At 27.3% G+C, this 17937-nt stretch overlaps 3 protein-coding genes across 3 annotated transcripts; 1 reads left to right on the top strand and 2 right to left on the bottom strand.

Moving 5' to 3' along the window:
* Positions 1-646: 646 nt before the first annotated feature.
* Positions 647-1348, bottom strand: LOC101501103 (uncharacterized). The gene has a single exon (XM_004487751.4). It carries the CDS (start codon positions 1139-1141, stop codon positions 851-853), a length of 291 nt encoding a protein of 96 aa, XP_004487808.1. The 5' UTR covers positions 1142-1348; the 3' UTR covers positions 647-850.
* Positions 1349-3639: 2291 nt separating this feature from the next.
* Positions 3640-8911, top strand: LOC101500689 (uncharacterized). Its single transcript, XM_004487750.4, has 7 exons — positions 3640-3898; positions 6045-6093; positions 6170-6416; positions 7082-7234; positions 7425-7530; positions 7652-7766; positions 8249-8911. The coding sequence occupies exons 2-7, from the start codon at positions 6046-6048 to the stop codon at positions 8273-8275; spliced, it is 696 nt and encodes a 231-aa protein (XP_004487807.1). The 5' UTR covers positions 3640-3898; position 6045; the 3' UTR covers positions 8276-8911.
* Positions 8912-9961: 1050 nt separating this feature from the next.
* LOC101500378 (ABA-responsive protein ABR17-like) lies at positions 9962-11145 on the bottom strand. Its single transcript, NM_001309718.1, has 2 exons — positions 10935-11145; positions 9962-10488 (listed from the first exon to the last, which is right to left on the bottom strand). The coding sequence occupies exons 1-2, from the start codon at positions 11113-11115 to the stop codon at positions 10196-10198; spliced, it is 474 nt and encodes a 157-aa protein (NP_001296647.1). The 5' UTR covers positions 11116-11145; the 3' UTR covers positions 9962-10195.
* Between the last annotated feature and the right edge of the window lie 6792 nt (positions 11146-17937).

The raw sequence follows: 17937 nt of genomic DNA, 5'->3' as shown, positions 1-17937 counted from the left end.
AGAAATTACAGGTAACAAAATCAAGGTAAATGATTTGAAGAATTTGGTTAAGTCTTTCAAATTTTTTTTAAATCTTCCTCCAATATAATTTTTAAGTATCCTTAACCAAAGTTGATTTTATAATATGAATAAAAACAAATCTATCGAAGTCATCTTTTTTCATAATTCTCAATTCATTCCATTTTTCCTTTCTTTTTTTCAAAGTCCTCTCATCCCTCCCTCTTAACTCACAAACAGAGTGTTAAAGAGCAATAGGTGTTGGATTGAGGAATTCGAATCACATTAAGTTCACTAAAATCACACAAATTAATTTAAAATCACTTATTCATCTAAAATATCTCATTCATAGTAAAATTTAATAGAAAACTTTATTTATGGGGTAGGTGCATAGCATAATTATAGAATAAGAAGTAAAACTTTCTACCCATCATCCACTTTATAAACCAAGATGTATCACTTACTCACACTTAATATTCTAATAATAGGGAGGGTCAACATCACACTTAACACTTTTCAAACTACTTAAACTAATATAGGGAGGGGTGGATGAGAGAATAATTGAGGGTCTTGGCAAGATTATAAGACATACAAATGCAAGCGAGTGCTTTCGATGGACTAACGATAATTGACAGCATTACAATTAAAATTCAATTCAATTGTTTTTATTTTTTATTTTTTATTTTTTATCATTCTGTATTCGTTCACCATCGGGGTCCAATTACAATTAAAAACAATAAAATAAAATTACAAAAGCTGAGACACAGCCTATTATTAAAAATAATAAATTCATAAATATAAAGCGAAAAGAAATTTCTTAAAATTTTCTTAATAATTTGGGGCATGAACTAAATTAGGGATTTGAGTGAGAATCGAGACAGAACGAGAGAGAAAGCTGAGCCTGTTGACACTGACGGCGCTTGAGAGCGGTACCAGCGCTGGAGCATAGAGTGCGCACCGCCTCAGATTCTTGAGGACACGCGAGAGAAACAAGACAGACGGCGAAGGCGTGGTTAAGGTGACGACAGGCGGAGTTACGAGCCGGACCTGACGGTACACGACGGTGGCACTCCAATAACGATCGATGTAGTCCTTCGCATTTATCTTCTTCCCTTGACATCGCATCTTCTGTTTCGTTACTCATTGATTTTAGATCGCATTAAAAATTATACATATCTGTTGCAATTTTCAATACGAGTAGTTTCTTGTACCAAATAACTAGAAGGAAATTGAAAGTGAAGCAGTATCTATTTTTTCTTAAAAAAATTTAATGAAAAAACGTTATTAATATATATTCCTTCCACCTCAATTAGATGAAAAAAGTAAAATACATTTATTTAACGTAATAGTGTTTTGTAAAAAAAAAAATAAATGTTGGTTAAATAGTTTAATTTTCTTGAAATAAATATAAATACATTATCTTTTTGATGCATTAAAGAGGATAATTTAGTGTAGAACTCTTTTGTATGGAATATTTTTTTTAAATCGTTTTACTCACGTTTTATTTAAATAAATTATTTCTTAGGAGTGTACAAATCTAGGCTTTTGTCGTTAATTTGTTCCGTCTATGTAAAGTTTGGTTTGGATACGATCCTAATATAAAAATATGTATAAAATAATAAATTTATTTATTACTATTTTTAATAAAGATCAAATTTCTTCGTTAAAAACTCAATCTATTAATATATAAAATAATAAATTTTAAAATTATATTTATTAATCTAGTAAAATAATTATTATTAATAATTATATATTATCTATAAAGAGAAGACTAAATTTATAATACATAAAAAATATTAAATAAAATGAATAAATAGATATACATAATAATTCTCATACTAAGTTACTAGGAAAATAAGTTCACCGGCGGGGTAGACACTTTGATATCAACATTTCAATCTCACTTCCACTCCGAAACATAAATGTATAATCCTTTTTAAATATTTTTTGTACCCTATTTTATTAGAATTTTACAAAATTATCTCACTCGTAAAATACTTTAAGAAAATCTCAATTTCAAAATTACAAACAATTCATGTTAATAGTGTAAAAAAAATATCATTTGAGAGATTAAATCAATATGAATTTAAAAATGGAAAATTGTAAATGAAAAAAAAAATTAAAATTGGATTTAAGTCAACTTAATACTTTAAAAGATGTTTTAAACTTAAATATAAAATATAACTTTAGTCTCCTATTTTTATCTCATTTATCCATTCTTAGATTTATAATTTTAGTCTCTAGTTTTAAAAATGTGTTACGTTTTTCTCCACATATGTATTTGGAATTTATTTTTGAAGATAATATTTATATGACAACTAAATTGATAACAGAGAAGAAGGTATTATATGAAAATCCACCGTAACAGTATTTTATATCTAATTTTATTTTTTTAGTGATATTTATTAATGTATATTTTGATGAAATTAATATTGATTGTCAGGTTAGCATTTATTTAGATATTGTCAGATAATCAATTAAGTTGTTACATAAATGTTTCATATATTTTATCATCAAAATGTTTAGATGAGATAAGTCATTCTTTTTACAAATTAGAGAGTTGAAAACGTAGATTTAGAAATACAATAATTAAAATTATAAAAGAAGCAAAATAGATTATCAAAATTATATTTAGAGCTTTAATCTTGTATGGACTAATGAATCAAATAGATTTTTTTCATTGAATTTGAGCATATATATACCTTTTTTTTTTTTCTTAAGGTGATCATTATATCATTTAAAACATCTAATGAAGAGAAATAAAAAATAATCAGTTCGAATTTATATTATTACATATAAATATCATTCCAATTATTAATTGAAACGTACTTTTAAGACGCGTTCAACTTTTTATTTTAAGGAAATTTTAACATTAAAGAGAGATATTTTACTTTTAATTTTTTTTACTCAAACCAAATTAACTCATATTATTATCAAACAAACTCAAAATACAATCAAAAGAGTAATAAAAATCACTTAAAAAAGCATAAAAGATAGAGACTATTGTTAAAACACGAACAGTATCATTAACTTGTCATCCGATAAAACACAATTTAAAAAGTTAACTTGTTCTCAGGTAAACACAACTTGAAAAGTTGTTTTACCTATTAAGAATCTCTCTAGGTTCATTAATAATAGAGCTATATTTTGATATATTGAATGTTATATTATAAATATCATCAACCACTTTTTTGCACTCAAAGCTAAAAAATGACATTTGTGAGACCTGCCGTCATATTTTGTTTTTGATGAACTTTTATGCTCAATTATTTGAGAAAAAAAAATAATATAAAGAAATAATATAGAGAAGACATAGGTTTTGTTCCCGTGGGCGTGCTTAGGTATACTCCACTCCAAGAATACATAAGTGTATAGTGATAACGCTAAAAATTATGTACAGACAAATTTTATACTATTGTTATAGATGTTTTATATCTTTATGTGTATAAATTGGTAACTAATTATTTTAGTGACATTTAGCTCTATAAGAATAGATATAATTTTTTTTAAACACATCGAACTGTTAAAAATAAATTCCGGTAAAAAAAACTAATTAAAAAATTGAAAAGGGTGATTTTAAAGAAACCACGACAAAAATAAAAATTTAAATAATTCTTCCAATTTTTTGAATAAAAAAAAAACCCCCAATTTTTGTTTGGAGGAATTTTTCATCTACCCGAATTTTTGGATTGCCGCCTATAGAGCCCTAAATCAAACGGAAACAGCAACGGTCGTGAACAGCAGCAGCAACAACAGTTCGACGGCAGCAGCGACGCGACGACAGCGCCATTCGTTGGCTACAGCAACAATCGCGAACGACAGCCGCAACAACAGCCGCGACGCAACAACAACGCCTCCTCTCTCACAATCTTTCTCACACCACACCACGATTTCTCCACGGGTACATTTTTTCCTCTATGTTTATGCGAATATTTCGTTCTAGGTTTCCGTTTTTCATTGATTGGGAACAATTGATGGAACTGATTCTGTAGTAAACACAAAATAATGAGTAAATACAAACTAACAGGAACCTGTTCTGAAATAGGTATTGCGTAAACTCAACTCGAAGATATCGAGTTTGCTATTTTATTCTTTTGTTTATTTAAATCTATAGTTACTGAATTCTTCACTGTTGATACCTATTTTTCAACTTGTATCTCAATTGGTAATGTTGTTACTTGTACTTATTTTTTTTCTTTGGTTTGTGATTGTGCTAGAAAACAGTGAACATAGTATTGGATTTCTAGATGATATGGAACTAATGAACTGAAGGTTACTCTGTTGAAAATTGTTTTTGTTAGCTTTGGGTTTTGGACTCTATTTTTGCTTGTATCAGATTTTTTGTTTTTTATTTTGTGACTGTTTCTATTTTAAATTTTGTGGTATTGTTTTGCTACAGTGGTGGAATAATTTGCAGTGAACACTTACTTTGATTAAAGCATTGCAGTTGCATCTATCATTCCTCTTCTTCTAAGTTTGGGACCTTGCTTATTTGGCTTGTTGAATATGAATTGGATTTTTAGCTTTAAATTCAAAGATTTTGCTTGCTAATTTTGATACTTACTAGGATGGTATTATATTCACTAAGTTCTTAACAGGAGTTATAGGCCTTACGAAAAATAAAAACAAGGACTTGATTAGTATAATATTATAAATCAAAGTGATATATTTGCATGTATTAGGATAATTATCAACAGAGTTAAGGGACTACTCAAATTATTAACATGAAGTTTTAAGTTTATTCGTAAGAACTACGGTTTATAATGGAGCATCAATTAAATTTTAGAGCAATCTACTTTTAAAGCCGTAGTTAATTATGAGGTCCGTGTCAAGGTAGCCCTAACAAATACATCAATTTTAGAAAAAATGTTATGTCTGAAGGATACTTGTGGCTTCTATTAATGGCTGGATTTGAGTTCTGTTGTGTGTGTTCATTATTTTTTTTTTATGGCTTGATTATCATTAGCATGTAAGTTTGTGGCACTATAAGATTGTGTCTGAGTTGCTTTGTTAATCATACTAATTGCACAATCTTTCTTTTGAAATTGAACTTATTTTGAATGTATCGGAAGAAGTTGGCACTCTTCATGCTGCATATTAATTTGAATGTGTTAGTTTGCATTAGGTGTTGACACTAATCACATATCTGTAGAAAGAGGTTGCAATGCATATTAGGTGTTTCATTAATGTTTTTTATTTTATTTTATAGGAAGACCTAAACAAGCATAGTAATGAGGTTGAAACATCTCAATCAACCCAAAAAACACAAGGTTCTATGTCTTAGGAGGATGACATTTTTTATCAAGTACAAGAACCTAATAAAAAAGGATGTGTGCCATGTATGGACAAGATTTCTATATCTAAAAAATCAAAGGTTTATGTGTCTGAAAATGAAGAGTTGTGTGAAAGAGTTAAAAAATATGGAAAGCTTGTTAGCAAATGTGATGACTTTATGAAAATGTCATTTTTTCATCACAATTCTCTAAAACTATTCAACTGTGTGTCATCTTTCTGCTCTACCGCTTTCAAACATTTTCCAAACTCTTAATTATTGTAATGCGTGAATCCTCCTCATAAGATTAGACCCTTTATTTATGTTTGTTAGTACATTGATTACTTTCAATTAAATCATCTTCTTAAATTGTTACCAGTGTTGACGTGTAAATGTAAATGTAAATGTGTGTCCGATGTCTGTATCTGTGCTTCATAGGTAATTGTCTTTATGTTGTTTTCTTTGGAAATTTCTTGGTCACATTGGTTTATTTTTGTTTGTTGTGATTAATTGATTATTGTTTTTTTATAGTTTCTGTTGGGGTGGGGACAGGGAAGGGAGAATATAATTCACCCCTGATCTGCTCCATTGCCATGCCTACATTGGTGAACCCTAATTTGTTTTGCACCAAGGAATAATATCCCAATTTGAATAGAAAGAAAAACTTAACACAGTTTTCGACTTTCCACCGTCATTTTTGTTTTTGCACCACGTTCTTGACTTCTTTCCCAATTTATAAAACCAATTTTAAAATTTATCTCAACAATGCTTGCAGGATGGCGAACAATGGGGAAGATTTCTCCCAATTCGGCATTTCAAAGGAGGTGTGTTCCTTCTTCCTCTTAAAAAGTCAAATCTTTTATGGGAACAATGGCAGTTTGATTTTGATTTGGTATTTAGGAAAAGGATAAGCTTGTTGGAGAAGTAATCCGCTACATGCTTTTCAAAACCCATCAAAATTCTGGGTGCCCAATTAAGAGAGATGAACTAACTCAGCTCATTACAAAGAATTATCATCAGCGTAACCTTCCTAGTTTTGTCATCAATGAGGCTAAGGGCAAGCTTTCTACTGTGTTTGGCTATGAAATGAGAGAACTTTCAAGGTCTCTCCCATCATCCAAATCTCAGACACGCGCTTCGCAACAAAGTGAGTGTTCCTCTTACACTATTTATGCCCTTAATGATGCGAAATTCTGAATTTCTCACTCTGTTGATTCAAGTTTTATGAATGCTTTACTATTAGGTCATTGCTTGAGCATTATGAGTTCTATTCTATGAACAATTGATAAGCTTTGTGATTTAAGTTCTCAGGTAATGTAAAGCTTCTTTAAAACTAATAACATGTGAAAAGTAATACAAAAATCTGGAGCCGTTTCAAAAATATATTTGGTTTTTCTCAGTGTTTTTTCCTGGTGGGCCTACTACAAGTTACAAGAAATGTTTTTGTTTTACTTTCATATATCTCTGAATGTGTACCAACACAGTGTCGGGAAAGTTGGGAACATAACTCTCCCCGAGATAAAAAACCTGAGTCTGATTTTTGGAGTCTTCCAGTCCTATAAAAAAAAAAATGGATGTCCCCCTCTGCCGACTTGAGGATTAGTCTAATAACAGGTCCAAAGGGCCTAAGCGGTGGAGATACCTTGGGGCACGAACTTGAGGTCAAAGATCCTAATTACACTGTGTTGGCAAAAATAAATAAATCTTATGAACGTGTTGTTCAGATGTCCGCATTCACTAGTTTTTCAACTATGCTGTACTTATTATCATTAGTTTTCCCTCTAATTATTGGTTTATGATGTCATCTTTCAGGTGTTGCAGATTCCAAATCATATATTCTGACAAGTCAACTTCCTCCTGATTTATATGAAAAATATGTTGTGGATGCGAATACAGCGTACATGACTGGTTTCACGTTTGTCATAATTAGTATTGTACATCTTGCTGGTGGCAAAATTCCAGAAGGTATGATTGATGTTTTAGGATGATAATTATGTACGCAAATCCAATATGAAAATCAAATCCTGCTACTTTGAGGTCGCTAGATGAATGAAATAATATAATGTTCTGATATTTGCAATTTTCCACGGGTAATTAAGATATTTGATGCTGTCTTTTTAACATAATAGAACTCAATGTGGTTGGAGTTTTGCAGAAAGTCTGTGGAGCCAATTGAATAGGATGAGTTTGAGTGACAGTGAAGCAAGTCATCCCGTCCTTGGAAACGTTAAGCAAGCATTGGAACTTCTTGTTCAGCAAAGGTGAAATTGTTTAATAGGGTGGATTTAAATTACAAGGTTCATTGCATTCTGTGGCACATTTGGTTTCCATAAAAAAATGATGACCGAATAAGTAATTCATAATTCATCTTTTTATGTATAGGTATTTACAAAAGGACAAAGTTAATGGTCCTGAAGGCAATACCATATACTATGAGCTTGCTGAGAGAGCTTCAGACGGACCTATCAGCGACAAGGTCAAGGAATATATATCTCAGGTAGTGTTAAATTATGAAAGTTTTGTGACTTGTTCCTTCTTTCTTTTCACATTCATTTAGTTCATTTCAATATTTGGCGATAAATGTTGATGTCTTATCTTTATGAACTTTTGGGTGACGTCTAGCCTAATGTTGATGAACGGTTTCTATTTATATTAATAAGTGGTTGCTGAACCCTGTTTTCTGCGACTCAGCTGTAGAATAGAACATTGAATGTGCAGGGTGGTATTAATATGTTTCTGTTTCTTTGAATGTTCTTAAATTTTGAATTCTATCACAGATATAGTACTGCGGTGGTATCTATAGTTGAGCAGAAGTTATAAAATTTGATTTATATAAAATAGAACACAACCTAGGGAATTTGTTTTAACTCTTGTGTTGGTGTTGAACGATAATAACTAATACTGTCTTGTGTTGTTGCTTTTGAATACTATTCTTAGTATGCTTTTTTCTTTCTAAACAATGCTTTGCTTCTTTTGAAGATTATGACGGACACTGCCGAACAGTAGCTAGCACGTGAGTACCAATTGAGATGATACCAACTTGATTGCAACTTAATCTTGATCAATTTGAGGTTTAAGCTCTGCAAGAATATCAATCTACATTTTGTCACGTCATCAAATTCTGCCTAAACTGGATGTATAAATATTTGTAATATGCATTAGTAATATTAGCCAAAGCAGAAATTTTCTTGACTTTTGAGTTTATCTCCTTGATATGTAATTAAGCATAATCATTACACTTAACAAGTTGCGATGAAATGGTTAACTAGTAGTTTTACTTGTATCCTTATTCTTAGTATGCTTTTTTCTTTCTAAACAATGCTTTGCTTCTTTTGAAGATTATGACGGACACTGCCGAACAGTAGCTAGCACGTGAGTACCAATTGAGATGATACCAACTTGATTGCAACTTAATCTTGATCAATTTGAGGTTTAAGCTCTGCAAGAATATCAATCTACATTTTGTCACGTCATCAAATTCTGCCTAAACTGGATGTATAAATATTTGTAATATGCATTAGTAATATTAGCCAAAGCAGAAATTTTCTTGACTTTTGAGTTTATCTCCTTGATATGTAATTAAGCATAATCATTACACTTAACAAGTTGCGATGAAATGGTTAACTAGTAGTTTTACTTGTATCCTTATTTAAAACTTGAACTTTTTTTGATAAAATTTGAAACTTGAACTTTATTTACGTGCTTAAACCACACTTTCTCTCCTTGTATTTCATTCAACTAATTAACAACATAAGATCATTATGCAATTTCTTTCAATTGTCTAATAAATAAGCTATCAAATACAACATAGCTATATGACATGACATTGTAACAACCAAAAAAGTTACCAAAGAAAGAGCGGTGAAAACAGAGAAAGAAGCTGGTGAATCATGATCTTAAACATCAACTGTCCCGCAAAATTAAGGACAAAAGAAGTACAAGGTAGCAAAAGGATTGGGTTCGGGTTACCTCTCGGGTTACCTTTCACGTCCCAAATTATTTTAAGGATAAATGATTATTTTTGTTATTATTAGTTCACTCTCTTTAACAAAATTATCTATCAAATCACCAACTTAATAAATAGTTTGTAAAATAATATTGAGTTACTACTTTTAAATGAATTGACAAGTGGAATCATATGTGACTTATTATGAGTTTTTTTTATGTTTAATCATTTTTTTAAAAAGAAAAAAAATTAAGGATTACTATTAGGCGTGCGTCTCGTTTAAGACCAATTCGATTTCGTCTTTATTTCGTCATGTCCTAATGAAGTCGCAACTCATCGAGTTCGATTGAGTTAAGGAATAATTAAAGTCTAAAATTTGTCCCGATCAAATACTAAGACTGAATAATTTGACACATAAAATTCGACTTTAAGATATCATTTATACTCCTCTACATTTTATATGTTCATAGTCAGAGGAAATTGACATGACTACAATGGTGGCAACATTATAAACAATTTTTTCACAATATAGTGCATCATGAGATAACATGAGACTGTGAGAGAATAATGAATGCACCATTGGAATAAAAAATTTATAGTAAAATTATTAAAGTTGTGACGATGAGTCGGTCAAAATGAGTTAATTAACTACATTGATTCATGGTGGGAGATGGTCTTAAATATTACACTTTCCAATGTTCAAAGTAGTGGGATCTACGTGCAATTCATCCAATAATGACAGAAAATGATACGGAATTCTTTTGCATTATTTATTGCATAATACATATGGTGCAAAACCTCAACACATACATTTTTGTATTTTAACACCCCAATCAAATTCACCCAAAACAACACTTAAACCCACACTAATTCACAACATCCATATCATAAAATAAACAACCATATCATAGACTTCAATTATTAATCACTCGCACGACACAACAAGACCAAAATGAAAACAAACATTTAATTTAATTTACTTAGTAATCAGGATTAGCCAAAACGTAACCCTCAATGGCCTTAAGAAGTCCAGTTCCTTTGGCTTTTGTTTCATCACGCACTGCATCAGATAAAACTAAATCGCCTTTGGTGTGATATTTCACTGAGATTTTCACTATGGACCCACCAGATGGACCAGCCACTATCTTTGTCTCAAATGTAACTTTCTCTAAACTTTCATCCACATCTGTTCCTCCCACTAAGCTGTAGTTATATCCAAAGTTTGCTTCATCAATTGCATCTAATTTGTGTAGCACATAGCTTGTTTTGCCACCTGCAATACAACCATCATAATTCATACAAATTTTAAAAACAAAATTATTAACCACGCACATGAAATCAGTTTAAGGGGAAAAAAACTGATATGTTGGGCTGATTTTGGAAGCTGAAAACATTAAAGATGTCATAATTACTTAATAAACTTAATAAATTATTGATTGATGGTTGAAAAAATTGTTTTAACTAAACTTAATAAATTAACTAATTACTTATAAATTAATCATTGAATAAAATTATCTAATCAACCACATTAAAATATAATTACTTTAAAATACATGCATTATTAATTGATTGTAATTACAACGTACTATTCTAAAATGAAACATATAAATTTTTTAATATATTTAATCATAATTTTTAATAAGATATATCAATTTTTTATATATCATCTTTGTTTATATTTCCTTATAGAGAGTGTGTGAAAATGATATTTTGAATTACCATGAACAGCGGTTAGCTTCTTGATGGTTCCGGGTCCTCCATTTCCTTCAACAATTTCAACACTTTGGATGGCCTCAATAACCTTTGGAACTATATCATCAGCATCTTTAGCAAGAGCTTTGTAGAGTTTAGCTGGAACAATAGTTGAGTGGAGTTCATCATCGAAAGAAAAAACACCCATGATATATATTATATAGATGCAACAAAAAATATAGGAGGAGTTATTATATAATATATAATGTTTGTGATGCGGTTTATGACATAGTGAGGGATGGTATTTATAGAAACTTGGGTAGCACATATTTAGCTCAAGAAGTTTATTGAGGTTGTTGGGTCAATGCTCTTTGTGTTGAATTTGGACAATCTTTTAAGAAAAATGCTAACATGACTAGAAGACGGTACGTTTTAATTGGGTTGCGGGAAAAAAATACTATATGAACCAGTCTCACACTCAAAGACGGTTTATAAATTATATTATACATCAATTTAGGTCCCTTTTTATGTAAAAATTGACGATTTTAGGTCTTATTGGATTTATATTTTGCTTTTTAATGACATCAATGATAATCAAAATTACAATGTCAGACTTCATATATATTTTTTTTTATCATTAAATCAAATTATTTGAGTTTTTGTTTATATATTTTAATGTGTGAGACATTGTTACAATAGCATTTGAATGTATTTAAATTATAAAAATATATTTAAATATTTTTTTTGTTAATCATTTTTGTTCTCAAATATATTTTTAATTAATCAGTTTAATATTTAAATATATTTTTTGTTGATCAATTTAATTCATAAAATTACTAATAATAGATATATTGGTTAGAGATGTATTTGCTAATTTGATATACATTCAAAAACTAAGTGACGATGTCTCACATATGGAGAGACTAAAATGAATTAATATTTACTTTTAAAAATTACTAGTAGGGTTTTAAATTGAGTGAATCAATATGTGTATATTTGAAATTGTAAAAATTGAATAGGTTAGTTTCTTAATATATTTTTCGTTGATCAATTTAATTTATAAATTATTAATAAAAGATATATTAGTTAGAGATGTATTTGCTATTCAAAGATGGTGATTCGATTATGGTGATTCGATAATGGTGATTTAAATATGGTGATGCGATGTTAGTGATATAGTAATGATAATGCGATGACAGAGAAAGAAGTAGAAAATTTAATCCCAAACTTTTTTTGATTTTGGATTGAAGAACTAAAACATAATATCTTAAAAAAAAATTAATTATTTAATTTATTAATTTATCACGTCAAATTTCCACGTCACTTGTCTATTTGCCACATACGTTTTTTTTAGCAGTAATTATCGATAGAGATGATTTTAAAATTAAATTGAATTTATAGGATTTAAATTGAAAAAAACACTTACAAAGACGAAAATAAGAAAAACACCAATTTACATGGACAAATTAAATATTTAAATTATTATTTTTTCTATTATACCTATTTGTATAACTCTCAAATTATTATGTTTCACTTTGTATTCATGATCATGGTAACAGAGTACATTGATAATTAATAATGATAATTTATTAAAAGTATTATTTTCTTTTATTTGTACAAATTGTCTTCTTCTAAAAAACTCCTTGTATGAAAATTTGTGCACATTAAATATTAAGAAGAAGAAAAAAAGGTTATTCTTGAATTTAAAATTGTTGCTTAACATATCAAATATTGCTACAACTATATATCTTATTAACTGCACTTATGAGACATTTATACATATTTCTTAACTTATATATAATGATCAAATAAACTCCTCAATGTATAACGAAAGAAGTATTTCACAATTTTTGAGACTACATTGTCTCACCCTTAATTTTTTTTGAGATAAAATATTAATTGGCTCATCTTTAAATTTGTTTATATGTTTGATACTTTATATCTCTGGTATATTTAAAATATATATTTGTTTCATATTATTTTTATTTTATTTTATAATATTAATAGAAATATTGTTTATATTTTTTTCTAATATCTTTATTTATTTTATCTTAATCAATTGAACTACTACACTAACAATTTATTAGAGACATATATTTTAGTTAATCAAATTTATTTGATTATATAAAATTTAATATAATTTTTTTATTGTGTGCATAATTTTAAAGATCTATTTGATATTAAGTTCGTCTTTTATGTTTGTAAATATTTACATACCAATTATTTTTATTTTAAATCACCAAAATTGAAATAAAAAATTCTCCAAATTTTTCAACAAACTCATGTAATTTTTAAGAGGTTTTGATGCAATAATCATAAGAATATAAGCTTTCAATTAAATGTTAGAAAAATAATTAAAGAAGAGAAAATTCGAGTGAAATAGATAACAAAATTCATAGTCCCATTTTAAAATATCTAACTAAAAATAATTGAAACAAAGTTACGACTAAAAATAATTAACATTATAACTTTTGGAAACATAAAAGATTAATTTAAAACAAAAAAAAAAGATAAAAAATCAATTTGATATTTTTGTATAATTTAAAAGAATATACGATATATTTTATCTAATTTTATATATTTCTCCTTTCTTCAGACCAAACATAAAACCATTTAAAATATATCTTTTTACTTTCCACTTTTAAATCAAACATATATTCATTTATCTAATTATCTCTTTTTATATTATTTCGATTAAAATCTCTCTTCATCTTCTATTAAACCCAAGAAACCTCGTATGATATCACGTAATACAAGATTGAAAGAATATTATTTAGAGAATAATTTTACCATCATAAATTATAATTTATATGACTATTAAAATACGGTTAAAACCAAATATATTTTTTTATAGACAAATATTAGTATTATTAATTAAATTAATAAATTCTTCTTTATCATAGTTATTTCTTCTCTCTTTCAACATCTTCAGCCTTTATCTCATGCTAATTAAGTTATCCAACCTTTTAAAAATTAAACATCTTTAATAATCAAATCAACAATCAAGATCAAAATTAGTTAGAACATATAAAATATTTATACTATGGGTGGTTGTATCAATTTAAATCCATCATTTGTTTACTTTCGGTTAAAAAGTAATCTATTATAGTCTAACGGATTAGCACAGGTTTGTACGTGGTGCAGTAAGATACTAAAGTTAAAAAAGTGCTAACCGAACTTGTCTTGGTTTAGTGACTCATGTTTGTTTGTGTTAAAGACAAAAAATCTATAGTTGATTAGTAAGTACAAGTCGACGAGTAATCACGCAGCAGCAAAGCGCATTACGCAAACAAAATTAGTGATTAATATATGTTTGATACGAAATTAATTTGTTGTTGTCATAATCACGATAAAAGTATAGAACTCGTAGCTTGTATAAAATGAATGTGATTCATTGTGATTTTAATAAATTTATTATTGTGTAAGTTTGTGTTAATTTTTGGTGGAACTAAAATTGATTTTAGAAAGAGCATAATTGATTTTATTATATTTAATTGTTTGTTCTTGAGATTTTATTTTTATAATAAATTTTAATTTGAATTATAATTTTTTAATTTTTAATTTATTATTTAATTTATTTTTACATAAATACATTTAAATATAAATAAATTTTTATATTTATGGCACTTTTAATCATAATTAACTTTATTAAAATAAAGCTAATAAACAAGTTTCCACCCTAGTTTTTAGAGGGAGAAATTTCAACTTCTCTAACTCCTTCCTTAGTTATTCTCACTCACATGCTGATTTTTCTCTATTCATCAAACATAAGAATAATCATATATTATTGAGTGACTAATATACGTTGATGTCATAGTGGTTACAAGAAATGATTAGTCTGAGATACAACAGGTAAAATCCTTTGTGAATGATAAATTCAAGATCAAAGATCTTGGTTGTCATAGGTAATTTCTCACTGGTATTAATTTTTAACCAACACTCCCTATAATCCTCTTTAAATTTACTCAACACACCTTCTCTTTTATTTGATGACAATGTGATAAAGATTCATAGACTAGTTATCTTTACTACATCATACAGAGCCTTTTGTCCTGCTAAGGACTTGTTGTCTTTTAATTTTTGAAAAATTGTTTTGAAAAATAATTTTCAATTATCGAATATTTTATTAGGTTGAATTGCTAATTATGTTGTTCTTTTTAACAAGTTTCGTGGCACAATTTAAAATTGTGTAAGACAAATGGTCAATTACAGTGTCCTCGAGATAAAATAGTTTAGATACATTGTATCTATTTAATTAATGCATTGTAAAAAACCGTTCTAGAAATACACTATCTTAATATGACGGTTAAGGACACTCAAAAATATGATTTTATAACTACTTGAAAATTTGAAGGGACAATTTTTCGATAAAGTGACGGACATAAAATTTGAGGCGAAGCAAAAAAGGGAGAAGAGAGAAAATTCTGAAATTTTTCAGAGAGAATTTTGGAAATTTGTGGCATAAAAACTAACAAGGAGAAGTGGAACAAATTGAAGATTTGGAAAACATACACACGTTAAAATGTGTCAAAAAATTCAGAGAGAAAAACACTAATTAAAAAAATAAATGTTAAATATTTTTGGGTACTGCAAAAAAATACACCATAGAGTCTTAATCGAGCTGGATAGCGGCAATTTTTTCTTTCATCTAGAGGCTTTTTATTATAAAATATTTGAGGGATTTTAAAAAATCTTACACAAACGGACTCATTATTATCTTTTGTATTGATAATAGTAAAAAATATATCAATACTTAAGATTAATAGTTTGTAAAATAACTTATCTTTTTTTATTTCTAATTGTTGTATTATAAATGTGCAAAAATTTTAAGTTATACTCATTTTGAAACGGAATGAATATTTTTTTTTTAAATTACTTAAGAAATATTACATTAATAAGTTCAATTACTAGCTACTTTGCCTAGATTAGAGTGTGTATTATTTTTTTAAAGAATAAATTTTGAAAGTAAGAAGACTTTTCATCTATCAATATTGTTATTTGTCAATTAAATTAATATTTAAGAACGAAGGTAAAAGCCTATTTAGTAAAAAAAAAAAGGTGTTTGTATTTATTAAATTACGTGTTTATTTTAATTTACTAATAAAATAAAAAAAGACTTTAAAAATAAAATATTGCATTGTAAAAAAGACGAACTTGTAGTTAGGTATGATATATTTACGCAAATATTAAAAAATACAAATAATTATTCATTTTATGAGTTTAATAGTCGTATTCAATCAATGTACAAAAATGTATACTACCAACTCATCACAATCATTCTCTGATAAATGAAACTACCACATTCTCATCAATAAAAAATAAAACTAACCCAAATTTCATTTAATAAAATTCACAAAGTTAACAATAGTATATATTTAAAAAAAATCTCACAAAAGTCATTGGTGGAAATATTTTGAGATGTCGAATTTTTTAAATTTTAATTGATAAATTAAATATGATATTTTAATATATATATATATATATATATATATATATATTAAAATTTGAGGTTGTAAATTTGCAATGTAAATATGTAATTTTTTTTTGTAAATACAACTGTAAAAAATAGATAAATTGGACATAAAAGTTGTATATATTTAGAAGAGACAGATTTATGGGTATATAACATATATTTAAAATAACACTACTGATATAGTCTAATAATTTTATTCAGATATTGATGATCAATTTTAAATAAAGTGAAATTATACCAAAATCAACAGAGATTGAGTTTATTTAGTTCGATGAACGGATAAAAAAAATCAATTAAATTTTTTTCAATTTTTTTTTTTTGAGTATATCAGCTCATTGGTTTGATTTTTATATCGTTAGATAAAATTTACAACACTTACAATTTAAATTTAAATTAAAAGATATAATGTATTTTTCTAATTAAATTTTTTTTATAATTATTTTATAAGTTATTTTTATTATAAAAAAAAATATTAGAGACAATAAAATGGCCACGTTATATCTCACAAAGTTCCATCAATAATAAAAGTAAACATCTACTATCAATATAAGAAAAGAATGTCCTATAAATTATGGTGGAAATGTTTGTCAATATAAATATAGTGCAAATATTTGTCAATACAAAATATGGTCCAAATATTTTCTTTCTTATTTCTTTTAATTTCAATCACTATTAAAAAAATATGGTGCAAATATTTGTCAATATAAATATAAAAAAAATTACATGGGACAAATATTGACAATAATAAATATAAAAATTGTAGTAAAAGTATTTGCTACTAATATATAAACAAACACAGACAAATATTTATCATTAATAAATATTAAAAAACACATAACAGACTTTTATCATTGATAAATATTTTTTCCTAATACGAAAAAATGTACGTTGTCAATAAAAAAATATAAAAATTACAGAACAAATTTATATCAAAAAACACATGATAAATATTTATTAATATAAATATTAAATAAACAAGAACAATTTTTGACATTTACAAATATAAAAAATATTTATTATTAATAAAAATAAAAATAAAAAATTTATTTAAAATCACACAAGGCACGTATCCAATTTCAACAACAACAACAACGTCTTGCTAGTTAGTATATAAATTTCAAAGTTAGTGACTTATTACATCAGAAGAGATGGGCAAAGAAATTTGAAAATGGAGTGTTGTTGACTTGAACAAATGCACAAAGAACGGCAATTCTTCAAAATTGGCACCTATGCTATGCATTTCGTTCTTTCAATGCTTTCACATTCATTATTCATAAAACTTTTGATTCCTTTATTCAACAAATTTGTCTCTTACCTTATCCGACTGCAAGGAATATCGAGTTGAAGTCCATTTGATTTACATGATTATTCTAAGCATTAACGACAACTTTACTTTAAATTTGGAGTTTTTTTACGTCTTTTGGATATATACTAAGAGGGACAAAAATTATGTATTAATAATGTAAATTAATTTTATACTTCATCATTGTTTAAGCAATTCCTCTAAACAAATCACTTAGACAGATTAATTCTTGCACAGTCTCCTCAATCATTGTT

The sequence above is a fragment of the Cicer arietinum genome, chromosome 1 (genome assembly GCF_000331145.2).
Source record: "Cicer arietinum cultivar CDC Frontier isolate Library 1 chromosome 1, Cicar.CDCFrontier_v2.0, whole genome shotgun sequence".
NCBI lineage: Eukaryota > Viridiplantae > Streptophyta > Magnoliopsida > Fabales > Fabaceae > Cicer > Cicer arietinum.
Note: the sequence above shows the minus strand (reverse complement) of the source record. Positions and strands in the feature narration are given on the sequence as shown.